The following is a 20318-nucleotide window of genomic DNA, read 5'->3' on the forward strand; positions in this document are numbered from 1 at the left end:
TGCAGATTTGGGTCATTCCATCCCAGATGAGAAACTAAAACTGCACACTATCTAGCCATACACAGTGGATAACATTGGTGACATCTTACAACTGGCAGGATTTGACTTTACATTCCTGAAGGTCAAGGTGTTCCTTAAGCAGGGGGAGGGGTACAACCTCTGCCAAATTCTCTGTCCTCTCTGACTCCATTAGAAACAGTAGTGATTCCTGGCCCACCCTTACTCATTTCCTTGGGAAAAAAATCCTGATACTTAACAAGGATAGGGATCTCCAAGTATCTATTAAAATTAATTGGGCTCATGAATGATTGAATAGGATTTTCAATTGTTTTGGTGCTAGCAGGGTTATTGGGTTCTACTAAATGATCAAATATTCCTTGGTTGTAGCTGAATCACCTTCTATGGAAAGAGGCCGTTAGGCTGTTAAACTGTGCAGAATGGCAACTGGCCAAGTTTTAAGGCACCTCTTTGGCCAAGTCTGTAATGGTCTTGGAGTATTGAAAGTCTCAGGTTATTTCTTCACTTGGTCCAGCATTTTGTAGCTGAGGGGTAGAATGAGATTGAGTAGAATGAGATGTCAGGCATGGGTCCCAAGGTTTCAGGATAAGTGGAAACTCTTGAAAACTTGGGTGAAAGGGAATAATTGTTTCAGCATTTTGCTTGCACATGTGGTGGGGCAGTTCAGCAGCTCTGGGCTAGGGAAGTCTTGAAAGGGGTTCCTGGACTCAATTCCAAGTTGTGTGTGTGTGTGTGTGTGTGTGTGTGTGTGTAGGCTTCCCCACGCCAACAACCAATTCTCGGATGCCAGCAGCGTGTCTGAGAATTCAGCTCAATTCTGACACTGTCTACGGGAAGATAGAATTTGATTCCACAAGTAAAGGGCTTAGTTCCACAACACCACTCTTTACTTCAAACACCAATCATAAGCCGAGGTTGTTGTCTGTACTTCTGACTGACTGGCTATAAATCAAAGGTACCTACAAACCTCTCCTCGGGTTTGAAGAATTTGCTAGAACTGCTCACAGAACTCAGGAAAACCCATTATGCACTAGATTACTGATTTATTATAAAAGGATATTAAAGGGGACAAATCAACAGTGAGATGAAGAGATACATAGGGTGAGGTGCAGAACAGAGGAGCTTCTGTCCACGTAAAGGTTGGGGCCCAGCACGGTGACACTTGGAAGCATTCTTATTCCCCAACTTGAAAGCTCTCTGAAAAGGAGGGCCAGAAACTGTTCTTCTCGGTTTTTATGGAGGCTTCATTACATAGTCATGGTTGACTATATCACTGGTCAGTGGTGATTGATTTAACCTCAGGCGCCTCATCTCTTTCTGGGAATCAGGGGGTGGGATTTAAAGTCCCAACTTTCTAATCACATGGTTGGTTCTCCTGGCAACCAGCCTCCTCCCTTGGGTGGGATCCAAAAGGCACTTGCTTGTAGCATTTTCAAGAACTGAGGACAAGAGACCAAACATTATGTCATTGTTCTTATTGCCCAGGAAATTCCAAGGGTTTTAGGAGCTATGTTCATCTGTATAACCAATGATATATATGTATATATTATGTATATAAAATAACCAACAATATATAATATCACACTATTAATATTGCAGGTCTTTAGAGCTGACTCAAAAATGGGAATGGATGAGGGGGTTGGTGGCTCTTTTCATGGGTAAACGAAATGTTAAAACTAAGACTTGAGTGCAGCTAGCTTTGGGAAACAAAACAATTTTAAATTGTCAATCTGAAGTGTGAGAAAAAAGTAAGGTATATAATCCAATCTAAAGGCTATATGGTAGATAACTTTTTATTTTCACCGGGGCACATCTCCACCTTTGAGGGAGAAATAGGCCACAGGTGTAGGCAATTTAATCCAAGTTGGGCCAGTCATTAAACTTCCTCATCACCAGTTACTAACCCAAGTAGGACCATTGCTAATTCATATGATGTCTTTCTTTGTATGAATTTGAAAACAATTTTGCTTCCTAAAAATATTTTACTTCCATATTATCAGAAAATTATTATAATATACAGATTTTTGTAGAATGACTCACCTTACTGCCACCTGCTGGAAAATCATGGTAATAAATATACAAATGTATGACTTTTCTCTAAGAGTGGCACAACTGTAAGGGCAGCTTTGCACCTGAGCTGATCACAGTAATTGGCCACGGTGTGTGTCCATGACCTAAGCTAGACCTATCAAAGTCCTCTTCTGGGAGCTTGCTGTAATTATCTCTTTCTTTTCTACGTGCAAAGTTATAAAGATGTGAACCAGGATTTATCATTGACCAAGGTTCAACTTCAGGGAGAAACTAAAGCCAATCTATTAAAAGGGAATGGGATACACAGAAAGAAATCCCATCTAGTCCCAATGGTCCTAGAATTTCTGGCTCCAATTCTACTGGAAAATATTTCTCTCCTTGCCTTTCTATGGTTAAGCTACGAGACAATTTCCTTTGTTCAGTTAAGCAAAAGTTCAGTTTCTGTCTCATGGATAAAAAGTAAGGGAAAAAAATATTAAGTATACATTGACTTTGTAGGTCAAGTAAAATAAACTGACTGTAGTTGGGAAAGAGGGCAATAAAGAGATACTCTGAGGTACAATCATTTTATATTAGAGTCATATGTGGAATTATCTAATTGTTCTTGCTGGGACTGTGCCTTGCTAAACCTAGCGGCACATCTACTACATGGCGTAGATTCTTGCTTAAAGTAGCCATTTAAAAAAATATTTGTTGAATTAAATTAGTTTCAAAACATACAGAGATAGACAACACTTCATTCATTCATGTACTTATCAAGTATTTATTGAACAGCTACTTCGGAATAGAAAAAGTTCTAATTACTCGGGGTACTATTGTACAATGAGTATTTGTATTTAAACTTCCAGATCACATTTGTTTGTTTGTTTGTTTGTTTTTACCAATATGCATCTATAGTTGATAGCCATCATGCCAAAAGCAATTGCTACATAAAAAGGAGATATTCTCTAGACAAATGGAGACAACTCCACAAGTCTGAGTCAACACGAGGTTCTAGCTCCCAATTTGTATTCCCTAGATGTGAAAATTTAGAGGTACCATTTAACCTCCCAAGGCATTGTTTTCTCATCTATAACATGAAGAGTTGTAACTGGATGATCTTTAAGGCTTTCTAGATAAAAAGAAACCTAAAGTTTTCTTTCAATCTCTCAAACCAGTGGTTTTCAGAGGCTGGTTTTTCTCCAGCAGCCTAGAAACTTGTTAAAATGCCAATTTCAGACCCCACCCCAGACTTACTAGATCACACACCCTGGGGGTGGGATCCAGCAATCTGTGTTTTAACAAGCTCTGCCGTGTGCCAGAGTTTGCAAATCACTGCCTAGGCATATCATGTACAGTATATTTCTTAGTCAATGTATATGTGGAGAACTTTACTCATTTTTCTCTGTTGCATTTCACTAATGGCATTTTCTCTCCTATCCATGTTGTTCGCCAGTATTTTTCACCCAGTGAAAACTATTTTGGTGGAAACAAAGTTGTCATTCCTTTATTGTTTTCTTTTTCTTAATGTTTTCAAATATCTCTAATGACTTTATTGGATTTTACAAACAAAGTTTATGCAAAAGAAAAAAAAGAAAGAAAACCAAGCGTCATCATTATAAGAGAGATGTTATATTATGCATATCATCCTTTTTTTTTGAGACTCAATGAGCATTATTATGGTGGTATATTGATAAAAGCTGCTGTCAACAAAATGGGACAAAATATTTTGGGAATATTCTTGAGCTCTTTGTGAATTAAAAAGTATGTCAGTGTCATAGCATTCCTCATGCAGGTTAATTATTAGAGATTGCAATAGATTAAACACACACACGCTCACACACATACATACACACACAGGAAAATATTGATAAATGCCTGTAAGTGAACAACCACTAGATGATCTCTTTTAATTATCCAATCCTTCCTGCTGCAACCGTCAGAAAATGTTGACTAAAGATACAGAAAGAATAAAACGCTGGGTGAACAATCATTTCTACAAATAAGACACTTCTCTATTAGCAGTCTGTTATTCTGAGTTTATAAGTGATGTGGTTTGAGTATGTACCCATTTGCCTCTAGCACTAGTACATAAACAGATTTATGAACACATTAATAAGAAATTTTATTAGGTGTCACTTTTGTTGTGTGGTCCCCATAATTTGGCTTTAAAACATCATATATACGAATCTCTGACAGAGTGCAAGATGTGCCAAAGGAGTGACTAATTTTTCCACAAAGGTGATAAAAAAAATAGAGAGCAAATAGATTTGACGTATATCCTTGCGTCCTTCTCATTGTCTCCTTCCCCTCGATATCTTTAACTCTTTTTGTAAAACTTTCTTCTTTAGGAATATTTTATCCATACCTGATTAATGACTAAAAGATAGTGGTAGTCATCACTGCTGGGGGTCGACTAGCTTTGTTAGTTTGGGTTTGGAAGCCAATTACAACGTTTCCCTTTCAGTTAACTCCATATTGTATTTAAATATAGATAGATGATAACCATTATTTAAGAGTAAATTGTGATATGGATGCGCATAATATGTTTTAGAGTAATAATTGTGATTCAGTTTTGAGCCAAAATAGTTTGGTTCGTTGCTAGCAATGGATACCATAGGAGAACAGAATTTTTTTTTAATCATTAGTGAAGAGATTCGGAGTGGCATGGAAATATTCTTATATTAATAAGAGGATTATTTTGTCAGTGGAAGAAAAACACCACCTCCTTTCCTGTTTTCCAGTATTCTTGCTTAAATTAATCATTTTTGAGTTTTGGGGGCTTCCCTATTCACTTGCCTACTATTGAGAGTAAAAAATTCTAATATAAAGGAGCAGCACCTTCCCTTTTTCTCACATTTTTTCCGCCATTTCTGACCACTTATCCTTCTTCAGATATGAAATAAGAGTATAGTTAAAGATTAGGAATTTACAGTGGGGGAGTTTGTAAACCTGATGTATATATTTTTTACTGTTATACCTTTATACAATAAAGAAGAACCTGCAGAGACAGGGCACTTAAAAATATATATTCTCTCTACATTAGAGAACTCAAGCATATTACTTATTTAACACTTCTAATAATTTCTTCCGTCTTCTCTCCAATTCGCTTAGTGCACACTGGTTCCTTTATTCTTTCCTTATTTTAATTTTCTTCCAGCAACTTCTGCTTTCTACCTTTCTTTTTCCTCTGATTTTTCAATGCATTTTTCAACGTTGTTATTCTTTTGATAGCACTTCTAAATTTCTATTTTTCTTCTATTGTCTCTTTTTTCTTCCATATTCTAAATATGACTTCCAAGGATTTTACCAAGATGAATTACTCAGAATGAAGAGAGTGAATATGAGGGGTTTAAGGAACTAGGAAGAGGAGAGCTGCCAAGATTTTCTTCATGTATAGAAGCATAATGGAACAATCTGGGGTGTGAGAAGCAAGAGACAGAGGTCCTTGCTAAGGCATGACTAAATGGGAAGCTTATTAAAATAATGATTTGGAGTAGAGTGTACTGAAGAAAATAAAGTAGATCTAGCCTTCCAGGTCAGTAGCTAATAACCCATGGGTTTGCTACTAAGGAAATTAAAACTTAAACTAATGAGAATCCTAGCCACCTACTGAGAATGAAACTGAAGGCTTCCTATTAACTCCCCTCCCTGGGTCATTTTGACAGAACAGTCGGAAAGTTATTTCCTCTTTATTTAGTTGCAAAAGACTTGAAATGGATACAAAAAAAAAAAAAAAAGGAAAAGAAAAGTTGGTGGCAAACTCTTCTTATTCAGCTCTCATAAGAGGAGATCCAGTGTATTTCCCCTGTACCCGAAACATACATCATCATAGGCCATGAAAAGAGGAAGGACAGTTAAAAACAAACAAACAAAAAAAACAAAAAACAGAAAACGGGAGCTGTCCCAGATAAGTACAGCCAAGATGACTCAGACAGTCTCCCAGGGGATTTTTGATGTGAGGATTCCAATTAATAAATCCTCAATTAGCTCTGTGGAATCAGCAGGATTAAGCTACCTCTTTCAAGAACACTGGTTAAATATGATTCCAGGGGGTGAGGGGTCGGTTTTATCCACACCTCTTTTTATTTCTGCACAAGTAAGAACACCTCTGTTTAACTCTTGGGTGAGTAGGAGAGTGATTGGAGGCCTTCGGGCCCTGGATGAACATTTAGGGTCGCTCTACTAGCCCTAAATTAAACTCTGACCCTCCTGTGGTTCTTAATCAATCGATCAGAAAGTGTGGTGGGGATCCGGGTCTCTGCTGGTGGGTGAAACAGAAGGAATCCAAGCTGGATGTGACAAGACATCCAGCAGGATATGATGATGAGGGCATTTCAGTGTCACGACGAGAGGGTGGGCAGGACACGAACTTATCTCCCGGCTCCCTGACGCCCAGGTGTTCTGGGAGAGATCCCGGAGGCACGTGCCACGGGGACTGCAGCTGACAGCCCGCGGCCGGCGGCCAGGCGCCCCTCTCCGCGGGCGTGGAGCGAGCGCCTGTGTGCGCGCGAGCGGCGGGCGGCGGCGGGAGGAGGCGCAGGCGCGCTGTTCGCCCGTCTGCAGCCCCGCGCCGAGCGCCGCGTCTCGGAGAGTTGATGGCAGCACCACAGTGCGGCCACCCGGCCGAGCGCCGAGCGCAGCCTCCCGCCGCTGCCCGGGGAGCGTCCAAGATGTGGGGGGACTGGGGCGGCAGCGGCCGCCGCGGCGCCAGGGACCGGGGCGCGCAGCAGCCTCCGCTCGCCCGCCTGTGCTGACCTGCCTCGCTTGCCCCCAAAGAATGTCAGCCAAGTCCAAGGGGACCCCCTCCTCGTCCTCTCCAGCCGAGGGACCGCCGGCAGCCTCCAAAACCAAGGTGAAGGAACAGATCAAGATCATCGTGGAGGATCTGGAATTAGTCCTGGGCGACCTGAAGGACGTGGCCAAGGAACTTAAGGAGGTGAGAGGTGCGGGGTGTGGGGAAGGAGTTCGTCGCCTTTCACCCGCTGGGGTTCCCGGTCCCGTTTTCACTGGGGACCGCCAGATATTTTAACTCAAAGGAAACTATAGAAAGACGCCTGCAGACGGACTTTCTTTCCTCCGGCGACTCCTGAGAAGAGTTGTTGCACTTTCTTTTTTTTTTAATCGGGAAGAAATCAACTAGTGTTTTAATCGATGGACCTGGGATGGTGAGAGGGGTGAACACAAGTGTCTCTGTGTGTGTGTGCTGGGGAAGGGGATTCACTGGGGGTGTGTCGACAGAGGAAGAAACCAGCAACCGGCCGGAGAGTGCAAGATGCTTCTCTCCTGCCCTCTTGCTCCCCCAGAGTCCGCTGGCAAGTCTCTCCTGGCCTGGCAGCCTCCTCAGGCCGGGGCTAAAAGGGGGCCGGGTTCCGGGCCCTGGGCCAGGCCCGAGAGGGCAGCCTGGGAGAAGCTCGGCTCCGGCCCCCCTCCCCGCTGCCCGAGCCCAGCTGGAAGGAAGGCGACCCGGGGCTGCTGGCAGGAGAGCCCAGACTTGGGGATGTAAAGGGGGTCTGGGACTTTCTCACTTTCGCAGTTCCTGAGGCATCCCCTGCTCTCCTCGGAATGTCCCTCCCAGTAACTCCGGGCCTTCTCGCCACCCCACCTCCTTTCTTCCTGCTATCTTGTCGCGGGTTGGCATAGAACCTGGGGCGCAGGGCGCGTCGGTGAGTGCGTGCGTGAGTGTGTGTGCGTGTGTGTGTGTTTGGTGTGCGTGCACCAGCGTCTTGCCACTTGAATCCTGGCTCTTGGGAACCAGGACTGTTGTGTTTCTTTGTCGCTCCCCCCAACCCCCATTCTACTTCTGCCCTCCCACCCCCACCAGCGTTGATGCGGATAGAAAGAAGCGGAGGCAGTGTCAAGGCTGAGGATGCGTAACTCGGGCTGCAGCTCCAGGCGGGGGCGAGGGCAGGGTTGGGAGGGGTGGGGTCTCCCGCGAGCCCGCGGGTGGCATCTCGGAGCTGGTGGCAGAGTCCCAGCCCAGTGTTCCGCTACTGACTGTGTGCCTGGTGCTGTTCTCCGTCAGGGAGTCCGCACCCCCAGTTGCAGGAGAGCTGACACTGTAACTTCGAAGGTGGTGGCCGCAGTGGGAAGGGAAGGGGTTGGGCGTAGTCTAGGTCCAAAATTATAATCCTGTTTCAAAGGCCAAGAAGGAGGAGATTGAGGGTCGTTTGGATGGCTGGCCTCTAGAGACTGACCTCCTCTGTCCAATTTCCAATCCAAATGCGAGGATAGAGCTCTCCTTTTTTCTCCCCCTCTCCCCGTTACCTCTGTGAACTGAACTCCGCGTTTGTTACCAAGTACAAGTCTGTTAAAATGGCCCATTCATCGGCAGGGTTTGGTTTGCCAATGGCAAATGCCATTCTTGTAGGTTGCTCCACTGGCAGAACATAATTACTACTGAGGTCCTGAGAGCGGAGATTGATACAGATGATAGATGCGAGGAGGAAACTTGTTCGTGTTTCAGGGCTTCTCTAGGATCATTGTTTCACAACTGGTTGACAGATGGCGAGGTTATGCATAGAAATTCAAGTCTAAAGATGCTGTTTGTTTCTTTGTTATCGTTTTATTTGACATCTTTGGCAGGCTGTATTTTCATCCGAAACATGATGGCGTTTTAAAAAACGAACAAATTTAGGCAAGTTCCTTTTGGCAGAATTGTGCTTTACGGTTGTTGAGGTTTCTAAGATGGGGGATGTGGGAAACCTACATCAGCGCAGAAACGTATTTACTGCTTCAGCGAGGAGGCTGAGATTAAGAGAAATGTAGTCAATCAAAACTCCGCATCTATGGGCACATACTTCTTATGTTACGATGTGTCACTCCACTCCTTATTTTAGACAGAATAAATGACAAGAAACTGCACATGGTCCCAGTTCTGCTTTGCATCATTATTCTGTAGATGGTTGGAGACCAGGTAGATCTATAGTGAAACTTTTAACCTCACTGTAGCTCTTGGATAGAATCACAAAGAAGTGTTTCAGGGAGTCTGCGGATCTCTCTCCATTTCACTCTTTCTGTTTTCATTTGCTTGAGGATTTTTATTAGGGAAAAAACAAACAAACAGTTTATAAAAGGAATAGAAAAGCATAGGTAATGTAAAACCAAGTAAATGAAAAGATCTGTCTTCTAGACAGATCTAGAGGTAAAATTTTATCTTGATGCTTTGTAAGCTTTGATTGGTTGCCAGGGCCTGTCTGGCTAAAAATTTCACCCCTGAGAGTGGAATTTATGAATGATAAATGATTTGATGTGATTATTAATTACTTTTGTGAGGATATCATCATCCTAGGTTTGCACATGGAGTTGTGGATACTATGTCTGAATCTCAAAACACTGGCCATTTATGTAATAGGAGAGATAGTTATTTCAAGAACAAAATATTTATAGGGCATGTTTAACCTATGACATCTTGCAGTTGTCCAGCATTTATCTTTTTAAGATAATATTGCACACATGACTGAACCTGTTTTTGATGTAATTTTGAACGGAGGAGTAACTGAAAACTTTGTAAATCACAAACCTGTTGGTGTCTACACCTATGACTTGTAAATATAAATGCCACTATTCATTAATTGTTACATTCACTATTCTGGCAGCTTATCATTGGTATATACTAAATATAAACGGTTATATTTTGAATTCTAATTCCTTTATTGGCAATGGTATGCGTTTAGGCCATAATATATTTTGGAACAGAAATTAGAAATAAGAAAGTGATTATGACTGCATCACTGTATCATTCACCATATGGTATTTGTTTTTTCCCTGCCTTTTTCTTTTTTTTTTCTTTTTTTTTTTTTAAACATCTTTATTGGAGTAAAATTGCTTTACAATGGTATGTTAGTTTCTGCTTTATAACAAAGTGAATCAGTTATACATATACATATGTCCCCATATCTGCCTTTTTCATTCTAACTAAAATGTGCTATTCTGAATATTTTGTCCTTTATTTTTGCATAAACTCTGCACCAACAATACTGGACTTTTGTTTGAGGTTATTTTGAAATTTATTTTCTCTTTAGAAGTTTTCAGGACTTCAGTCATCTGAAAATTCAGGTAGTGGGATAGATTCTAACATAATAGTAGCCGCTTGGAACTCTTTCACAATTAGTAACAGGGACTTCCCTGATGGCACAGTGGTTAAGAATCCACTTCCAATGCAGGAGACATGGGTTCGAGCCCTGGTCCAGGAAGATCCCACATGCTGCAGAGTAATTAAGCCGGTGTGCCACAACTACTGAGCCTGCTCTCTAGAGCTTGTGAGCCACAACTACTGAGCCCACGTGCCACAACTACAGAAGCCTGTGCGCCTAGAGCCCATACTCTGCAACAAGAGAAGCCACCGCAATGAGAAGCCCACGCACCACAATAAAGAGTAGCCCCTGCTCGCCGCAACTAGAGAAAGCCCGTGCACAGCAATGAAGACCCAACGCAGCCAAAAATAAATAAGTAAATAAATTAATTAATTAATGATGAACAAAAAAATTTAAAAAAAACAATGAGTAACAAAATTCTATTATTATTGGTATCTTTCATAATTAGTTATTATTGCTTAATTATAATTAGATTGTATATTAGAAGAAGAGGAACGGGATTTCTAGAAAGTCTAGGGGCAGATTTATTCTGCCCTCAGAATTTAGTAAAACCTCAAATAACTTGACTTTTCAGAAATAATATGGGTTTCTGGGTTTTCTGTACTATAATGGAAAAGCCTTAAGTATAATTCAACATATTTATTCAGCATCTACTGTGTGCCAAATACTATATTATCTTTTTATTGCTACCAAGATGAGTAATTTGGAGTTTCTGGTCTCAGTGAACTCAAAGAATAGGTTGGGATATATTTATCCTGTCTTTGAACATCAATAGTGTAAAAAGGCATTACTGCTTTTAGTGACCACCACTCTCACTGTGATCCAAGAAAACAGAATTGAGAATAAGAATGAGTATATGTAGATTTATAAACTGATACTTGGTACGTACTTAGTAGTAAGCCTTTGGTGAAAAGGATAGTAGAAGCTTAAAAAAGATGGTAAGATATGAATTTTAAGAAACTTATGATTTATTCAGATTGTCATGATTAACACAAATGGGTCAGTGCCATATACAGGAGATCACATATCCAAGTGTTATGATTAAATAGTGGAGATTTTCATGAAGGCCAAGTCCTTAGGGGGGATGAAGAGCCAAAAAGGAAAATTTGGGGTCTTTGAGATGCGGATAAGATTTGAAAAGGTAGAAAGGAGAAGCAATTAAGAGGAAATAGCATTGGAGTACAAGATTAATCCATGTTGCTTTTATCTACACGTTGAAAGAAAAGAAAAAAAATAGTGGTGCAACTCTAGAGTTTTAGGGATAAAATTAGCCATTTCTGGGGCAATCCTTTTTCTATGAAGTAATGCAGAAAAAAAGAGCTATTGCTTTTTAAAGAGAGTTCTCAAGTAAGCTGACCTCTCTTGGTATCAATTTGCCTGTTCTTTTGTGGAGATCTCACTGGTAAACTTGTCGTGCATCAAATGTTGGTGTTAATATAGGATCGTAGATCTTGTTGCTTCGGGAGGGATTGGAATATATGATAAATAGCCTTCTACTTGGAAACAAAATTCATTGCTGCTTTAGCTGGATTCTTGTTTAGTTTAGACTGATTATAACCTTGAGCATTCTTCATACTGTTTCATTTTACGATTTTAAGTAACAAGACTATTATATGAGTTAACTATATGTGTGTGTGTATGTATATATATACATATGTGTGTGTGTGTGTGTGTGTGTGTGTGTGTGTATATATATATATATATTGCTAAGCCCTGGGAGTAGGCGTGACCATTATGGAGAAACCAGTAAAGATAAGTTGTTCTGTCTGCTCTGGAATCACTGACTGATTGGACTCCATGAGTGGGAAGGTTTTGTCAGCTTTGTGACTGTGGATTGGAAAGCACTCATTGTTTCCCTTATAATGTCATAAATAGAAATAAATTAAAATTAAGTTTAATTTTGAAAAGTTTGAAAACCCATAGGAAATGATCCATTTGGGGGCTGATAAAAACAGAATTAATAGAATTAACAATTATCTGCAAAATATTTTTGTTTTTAAATGTTTTTTCTCTTTTTTAATGGCTTAGCCACTTGAAGTGCTTTAGTTTGTTGATCTAGGAAATCCTACCAAATATTTTTTGGTTAATGAATCCATGCATATAAAATTCATTACTTGAACAAATTACAGAGAATAATGTCTGGAGTATTTTCTAAAGTCATGAATGAGTGAGATTTCACAGATGATTAATTTGTAGCAATAGCTGTATTTTTAGTACTCTATACAACAGTCTACCCTCTCAAACTGAAGTATATTACCAAATGCTAAAATGCTCTTTAGTTTTTCTTTTCTTAAGCCTGATGGCTTAGCATGTTACTAAAAGAGCAGCATGGTTCTGAGAAAATAAAAATAACCAATAACCATCCTTTACTGTCTCTCTATTTCCGATGCATTAAACCATTCAAGACTCAGAGAATTAGCTGATAAGAAATTCAAGCAGACTTAAAGTAATAGACAGTGTGCTTCAGGCAATAGTGAAGTAATAGATAATAAAACCAATGTAATAGTTTCATTGTTACTTGGATTATGTTTTTTCCACCCTTACTGCTCTGAGGATCTCAGGTAATTAAATCAAAATGTAGGAAAAGAGATAGAAATGTAAGTTTGAGTAAAACATATTTTCCCACACAAATTAAACTACAGAGCTTCTGTAGAACTAGTTCATGAAAAATATCATGGACAATTTTTTTTTTTTTTTTTTTTTTTTTATAGAGTGGTAGTTGGTTTAGTAGATTAGAAAACTGCCCTGATGTGGGCCAATTAGTTTTTTTTTTTTTTTTTTTTGGTTGTTGTTGGTTTTTTTTTTTTTTTTAATTATTTATTTATTTATTTATTTATGGCTGTGTTGGGTCTTCGTTTCTGTGCGAGGGCTTTCTCTAGTTGTGGCAAGTGGGGGCCACTCCTCATCACGGTGCGCGGGCCTCTCACTATCGCGGCCTCTCTTGTTGCGGAGCACGGGCTCCAGATGCGCAGGCTCAGTAGTTGTGGCTCACGGGCCCAGTTGCTCCGCGGCATGTGGGATCTTCCCAGACCAGGGCTCGAACCCGTGTCCCCTGCATTGGCAGGCGGATTCTCAACCACTGCGCCACCAGGGAAGCCCGACAATTTTTGAAAGGGGAAAAATTCCAATAAAATGCTAACCCATTTCTGATTAAAATGTGCATAACTGGCATTAAGTTGATAATAAAAGATTGGTAAACAATGAAGGGTACTTTTTTTTCCTTTAAAATTTAAATTTATTTGTGTATTTTATTAAGATTTTATTTTGGGGGGAAGTTTTAGGTTCACAGCAAAATCGAGGGAGAGGTACAGAGATTCCCTTATGCGCCCTGCCCCCATGCATGTGTAGCATCCCCCATTATCAACATCCCCCACCAGATTGATACATTTGGTACAACTGATGGATCTACATTGACACATCATTATCATCCAATGCCCATAGTTTCTGTTAGGGTTTACGCTTGATGTTGGACATTTTGTGACTTTGGACAAATATGTAATGATATATATCTATCATTATGGTGTCCTACAGAGTATTTTCATGCCCTAAAATTCCTCTGTGCTCCACTATTCATCCTTCCTTCAAATCCTAAGGATACTAGTTTGTTAAAGAAGATATTTCATAAGGAATACAGTATATGAATAATATACAAAGTTTGGAAAAATCTAAAAATTAGAAAGGAGAAAATAAAAATTATCTTTAATGCCACACATAAATAGATATATTGAGAATTTTGCTATATTTTCTTTCCATCTCTTTGTATGCATGTTTTTAACAGACAAAGTCATGTAAAATTATGAAGTTATATACAATGATGTTTTCTGCTTTCTGGAATACTTTTAGATCATCACCATTATATAGATCTGTTATAAGTTACTTTATCATGCCCCTAATGTTCGACATTCTATTTATTAACAAATTTTTGTGGTTAAGTATCATTAAAAGAACAGCTTTGACAATACAAATAGCTAAGATAGATAGATTTTACTACCTGCCTCATACTATTCTAAGTATATTTCTTAATATTAGGTCTTCTAATTCTGAAAACAGACATATGAGGAAGGTACTATTGTTAGTCTATTTTAGAGATAAGAAAACAGAGGCCAGAGATGTAAAATCACTTGCCAAGGTCCGTTACTTGTGAGTGAGGCTTCAGTGCTAGGCATTTTAGTGCTACAGCCCAGGCATTTAACCACTAAGTTCTATGGATCTTCCTATTTTCCCCCCCAATTGCTTAGAAATCAAGGGTGTGAAAGTTTTAAAGTTTTCAATCCAACTTGCCAAACTATCTTCCAGGGAGTTTCTCACAAGTTTTTTACTCCCAGCGTCTGTATATGTGTGGACGCATCTTCTTAAATTTCTAGTGAAGCTAATAAAACTTTTAAGTCTTATTGTGAGTATATTATTTCCTTGTGGTAACAGTCATTGTTTTTGTGGGTTGTACTCAGTTTTGGGCACCAGTATTGAGGCAAAATTAATACTGAGTTAACTAGACATTTCAGTTTTCATCTTCCGATTAAATAGGTACTGCAGTGAATTACTTTTGACCTATTTACTCTTCAACAAAAACTTTAAGAAAAATATGACATTTCTTTTTTATATTATGACTTAGACAATAAAGGAACAACTAATATGGGTGCTTGCTGATGTCTAGCATTGTATATAGCAGTTTCAAATGAATTTAAAAGAATTTGGGAAACTTTTATTCTCTTTTGTTATCAAATTGCCTGAGAAGGGAGGTACTGTCCTTAAGTTTTCTGATATGTTTGGTGTTTGACAGTTGTTTCGCTTTCTGCTGTGACAGGTGAATAGAGAAGCTTGTTGAATATTTACCAGGCCCCAAATTATTGAGCTGGCTAGCAATGCCAAATGTATCTTTATGGTTAGATTTTGCATGTTAATTTTAGTGCTACCAATTTTAAGCCACCCCCTCTTCCCCTCACATATAAGGGAAAAAAGAAATGACCTTATTCTAAAATCCTATTTTTTTTTTATAGTATAATATGAATAGAAGTGTTTTTATTATATCAAAAGTTAGTTCATTAGGAAGAACTGCTCAGAATTAAGATTTCTTAGACCTGGGAAACCAAAGTCAATGCTACTTCAGCTCTAAACAAGAGCCAGAAAATAACATCAACTGAAATGAGAAAATAGGCATGTCTAGGTAATGTCCACATCAAAGTAGGTTCACAAGGTGGCCTGTCAACTCAGAACAGATGTTGCCTTATGTGACACAAGCTATTTGTAGTTTTGAGAATGGACGGATGTGAGGATTCCAAAGGAATTGAATTTCAGGCCTCACTTTAGGTAAGAAACATTAACATTGTTAGGACAGAACTTATATTTATGATCATTGTTTTTCCTCCTTCTGCTTTGCAAATGTTACTTCGGGTTGATGTTTGAGATATATGTTTACTTGTACAATAATTGAAGTCAGTCAAATTATATGCCTATGCCCAATGAGTCACTTATTATGTTGTTTGACCCATTATAAATAGACTTTCAGCTACAGATAGCATGTACCATACTTGTCTGGAGAAAGCAAATTTGACAATTTCTAACAGGTTCTCTTTTGTAGTACTGTCCAAAAGCTAACAGATTTATTGTTGTTTGTTGGCCTCTTTCATAATATCATATCTTATCCTAAGATTTTGAACTATGTTCATGTGACAAAAAAAATGCCAGGTTAAAAAATATGTATCGGTCAAATTAGCTGTCTTCTATAGGCAGTAGTTCTTAATTTTTTCCCCCATGTCACAGAGCACTTTGAAAGAATGACAGAATTGTGGGTATTTCCTCTGGAACAAAAGCTCATGAAGACATAAGTTTTTGCAGATGTTTAGGGAAGCTTGAGTGGGTGAGAATAATTCAGGTGAAGAGACAAAACAAGTGATTGTTTGAGACTCATCTCCATAATTTTCAAGATCATAAGTCCTGACCCTACAAAAAAGGAAAAAAGAAATACTGATGGCTATAAATTGATGGTTTTTATTCCAGGAGCAAATGGGCAGTTTATCAGCAATTTACTTCTCTTAGAGGGACTCTGGTAGATGTAATCTATCTCAAAGTGGGGTAGGAGTATATGTGTGTATATATATATATATGTGTGTGTGTGTGTGTGTGTATAGATATACACACACACACACACACACACATTTCACTAATCTGAAACTGTAGAATGCTCTTGTGTCTGAAGGTTAACTCTCACTTTTTTTTTTTTTTTTTATGATATGTGCTAGAGAACGTCACCACATGGAAGGATAGAATGTTTGTTTCCAGAGCTTATTGTAAATTAAGCATGTTCTCTTATTAAAACTGGTCCCAGAACAGCATTTTTCTTTATTTTATTATTTTTTTGTGTGACACTAGTTCATGAATGAAGAAAGATTTATTGAATTCTTGATATGTGTAAGATACTGTGCAAAAGAACATAAAGGATGCCAACATGAATAAGCTTAAGGACCTGCCCTTGGAGAAAGTCACCTGTAGTAGGATGAACTTCACCTCTAGTAGAGTGCAAGAAGTAACTCTAAGGCAATGTGAAATGTGTAAGAAGACATGTCTAACAATTTTAACTCTTACTCAGGGTAAAATGAGGACTTTGCAATTTTGAGCTGTAAGAGTGACCAGATCTGAACTACTTCCATTGTTTCCTCTTTACCTTTAATTTCTGTCTAGTTCAGGGTTTCTCAAAAATGGCTCTATTGACATTTTGGGCAGATAATTCTTTGTTGTTGATGGCTGTCCTATACATTGTAGGATATTTAGAGCATCCCTGGCATGTACTAACTAGATGTCAACAGCAACTAAAAATGTCAGTGTGACAACTAAGAATGTTTCTAGACATTGCCAAATGTGCCCTGGGGGGTGTGAGGGGAATCACCCTAGTTGAGAATGACTGCTCTAGCTTTTCCCTCTTATTCCATGTCACTTACATATTTCTTAATATTGCTTTCTTTACCCACCTTTTTATTTATTTAAACTTTTATTTGGCATTTATCCGTCAAGCACCGGGGCTTTATGTTCCTTTCATATCTTGTATTCTTTTCTTTTGTTTAAAAAGACCATTATTTGTGACTTTTCTTACATTTACCTGATTCTTTTCTTTTTCCCTTCACTGAACCTACTTTTAGAATATATCTTCTCACTTTCACTCACCACTTCCCTTATCTCATTTTCTATTTTTCACAATCAAATAAAGATTAAATTGAAAAATTTCAAGGAAATTGTATACATGTGTGTATTTTAAGATTTGGGGAAAAAAAGGGAAACTCAGAAGGGACGATGGGCTGAGGCTGAGCTGCTTGTCTTCTTGCCACCATTAGTTCCTGAGTGAGGTCAGTGGCAATCTTTACTGGAAAGAAGTCCTCTTCATCTCATCTATCAAACTGTCTTATGCTTCTCCTGCCTCTTCCATTTCTGTAGAGATAGGGGAGGTTTGAATGGTGTCACTGCTTTGTGGTGTGGCACAAGTTATAGAAGAAATACAGTGATGGTCATGATGATGATGATGGTGATGGTGATGATGATGATGATGATGGTGACGATGATGATGATGAACATGAATGTGACTAAGGTCTGTTCAGTACTCACATGTACCATGAGCTGTTCTGAGTTAACTCGCTTAATCCTCTCAGTCACCCTTTGACGTCGTTATAATTGTCCTACTTACGAGGAAGCTGAGACAGAGGGGGTAACTAATATAGAGAGCAAATGATGGAGTTGGACTCCTGATATTTCTCCCTTTAAACTGTTGTCCAGAACCAGCTCCCCAGTTCCCAGCAGCAACATAGTTACTCTGCTGTTTTTCAGGCTTTTAACTTCAGTACCATCTCTTTTCCTCTCCTTCCTCCGCTATGTCATCTGTCACGCTTCCCTTTCTTGTTCCTTCCTTCTCCTCTTCCTGTCTTCTTCATTTTTTATTCTTTTCCTTCTTCTCTTTTCCTTCTTCTCCTTCCTCATAAGCTTCTTTGATATGCGTTAATATATTATACACTTATTCAAAACTTTAAAAAAAATGTCTGCTATATGCAAGGCAATGTGCTAAGGAATAAAAATAAAATATTGAGCAACACACACATGGCCCCTGACATCTGGAACTTACATGCTAGTGGGAGGACATTATTCAAATAATAACAGAAATAATATTTATTAAGGAGCGTTAAAGGCTATGAAAGAAAAGTACATGGTACAACAAGAGCATAAAATTATTGATAAGTCTTTAATCATTGATAAATGTTAAAGGCCATGAAAGAAAAGTACATGGTACAACAAGAGCATAAAATCATTGACAAGTCTTCTTCTAAATAGGGGGTTTCAGATTGGCTGTCTTCCTTCCCACTGCCACCTCTCTAATCCCTATGCTATCAATTTCATGGAAGATGTTTTAATAGCCCTAGAGCTATCCGTCTCTTGTTCTCCTCTGCCAATTCATTCTTTAAACACTACCAGATTAATCTTCTTAATGCACTGCTTTCTTCAGGTCACTCCCCTGCTTAAAAGATCACACACTATTCTCCTGATACTTAAAATGTCAAATGAACAAACCCAGCCTTACAGCCCAATATCCAGCAGTCCCATTGTTTCAGTTTGGCCTTATCTCTTTCCTTCCTTCAGGGAGTAACACAGAGACCATCCCAGACAATCTTGACACCATCACAATTTTTACCCAACTTGAATTCTGTGTTCCTCATGTTTATGGTCACTATGCCACTCAGTTGTATTTGCTTATGTTCCTTAACAATTGCTCCCTGTTTGTGCCTTTAAAAAAAAAAAAAATAGTTGCCTTTCTCTTTTAGTTACCATGTAGTCTTTAGTACAACATTTTTAAAGTCTTACTCTTGTTATCTGATGAGGAACTTAAACTTAAAGATCCAATTAGGAGTAATACTTATTAAAGCTGTTAAGGAATAAAAGCCAATAATTACACTTGTGCGTGAGAGCCTGTTCTCATCTACTCAAGAAAATCACCAACAATTCTCACCTGTCTCTACTGTACCATCTTTTGTTCATTCTCCCCCAGATGATTCCCATCAGCATAAAAGTGAAAATAAATAGTAAAGTCCTCTCTTGATCCCACTTCTCCTGAAAATTACCATCCCACTTCTTAGCTCTCCTTTACCAAAAATCTTACATTTTATACTTGACATCACCTATTTCCTCTTATTCTTTCCTAAACCCACTCCGATCAGACCTACACTCTAACCACTGCACTGAAACTGCCTTTGTCAAGATTGTCAGTGACTCTATGTTATTTAATCAAATGGTCAATTTTTAGTCCTAACCTTATTTATCAGCCTTTGACAGTCTCTTTAATAATCTTTCTTCACTTGGCTTAAAGAATACCATGCTTTCTCACCTCACTGATTTTTTTTTCTCAGTTACCTTTGCTTATTTCTCCTCTAAGTTGTCTAAGCTCAAATTTGATCCTTTTTTAAAAAAAAAATTATTTACACTCCCCTTATTGGTATTTTATTCAGTCTGGAGGTTAAATTCCATTTATAGGTTCATGACTTCCAAATTTGTGTCTCCAGCCCAGACATTTCTTCTAAATTTACATGATCAGTGGTCTTTTCTGTATCTCTACTTGGATGTCTAAGAGACATCTTCACCTTTCCATGTCCAAACTGGAATGTTGATTTTTTCCTTCCCTCAAAACTTAGCCTTTTCAGTCTTTGCCAAGTCAATGGATGGTGTTAGAGTCATTATCAACTCCTTTTCCTCATGCATGATACACAGTTCATCAGACTGTGGTTGGCTCTACCTTCAAAATATTTGTAGAATTTGACCAATTCTTGTCTCCTCCACTGCTACCACACTGGTTCAAGCCAACATTCTCTCTCATTTTGGTTGCTACAGTAACCTCCTGACCATTCTCTCTTGCTTCCTTAAGCCCCCTTTTTTTAGCTCAGCGATCTGGGTAAATCTCGATCACATTATTGTTCTCGAATCTCTGTAATGACTTGCCATTTTACTCAAAGTGCTCACAGTGGTTATGAGGCCCCAGATTTCCCTTCACCCCTGTTTTCATGCTCACTTCCTTTCTTACTAATTTCTCTTTGGCTGTCTTTTCTTCAGCCTCACTAATCTTGCTATTTCAAGAATGAATGTGCCATGCACATTTTTATGGCTAACTCCACTCTACTTCTCTGTTACCTCATTAAAGTTTCACTCACATGTTACCCCACCACAGCT

The 20318-nt window shown here is 39.0% G+C and overlaps 1 protein-coding gene across 1 annotated transcript in view; it reads left to right on the forward strand.

The window, feature by feature from the left end:
• The first annotated feature begins 6381 nt into the window (after nucleotides 1-6381).
• PRR16 (proline rich 16) overlaps nucleotides 6382-20318 on the forward strand; it is a 174607-nt gene continuing 160670 nt past the window's right edge. Inside the window, 1 exon segment of the mRNA XM_082378422.1 lies at nucleotides 6382-6967. Coding sequence (XP_082234548.1) covers nucleotides 6809-6967 — 159 coding nt within the window. The 5' untranslated portion in view covers nucleotides 6382-6808.

Source organism: Balaenoptera borealis (genome assembly GCF_965194805.1).
Source record: "Balaenoptera borealis genome assembly, chromosome: 2".
NCBI lineage: Eukaryota > Metazoa > Chordata > Mammalia > Artiodactyla > Balaenopteridae > Balaenoptera > Balaenoptera borealis.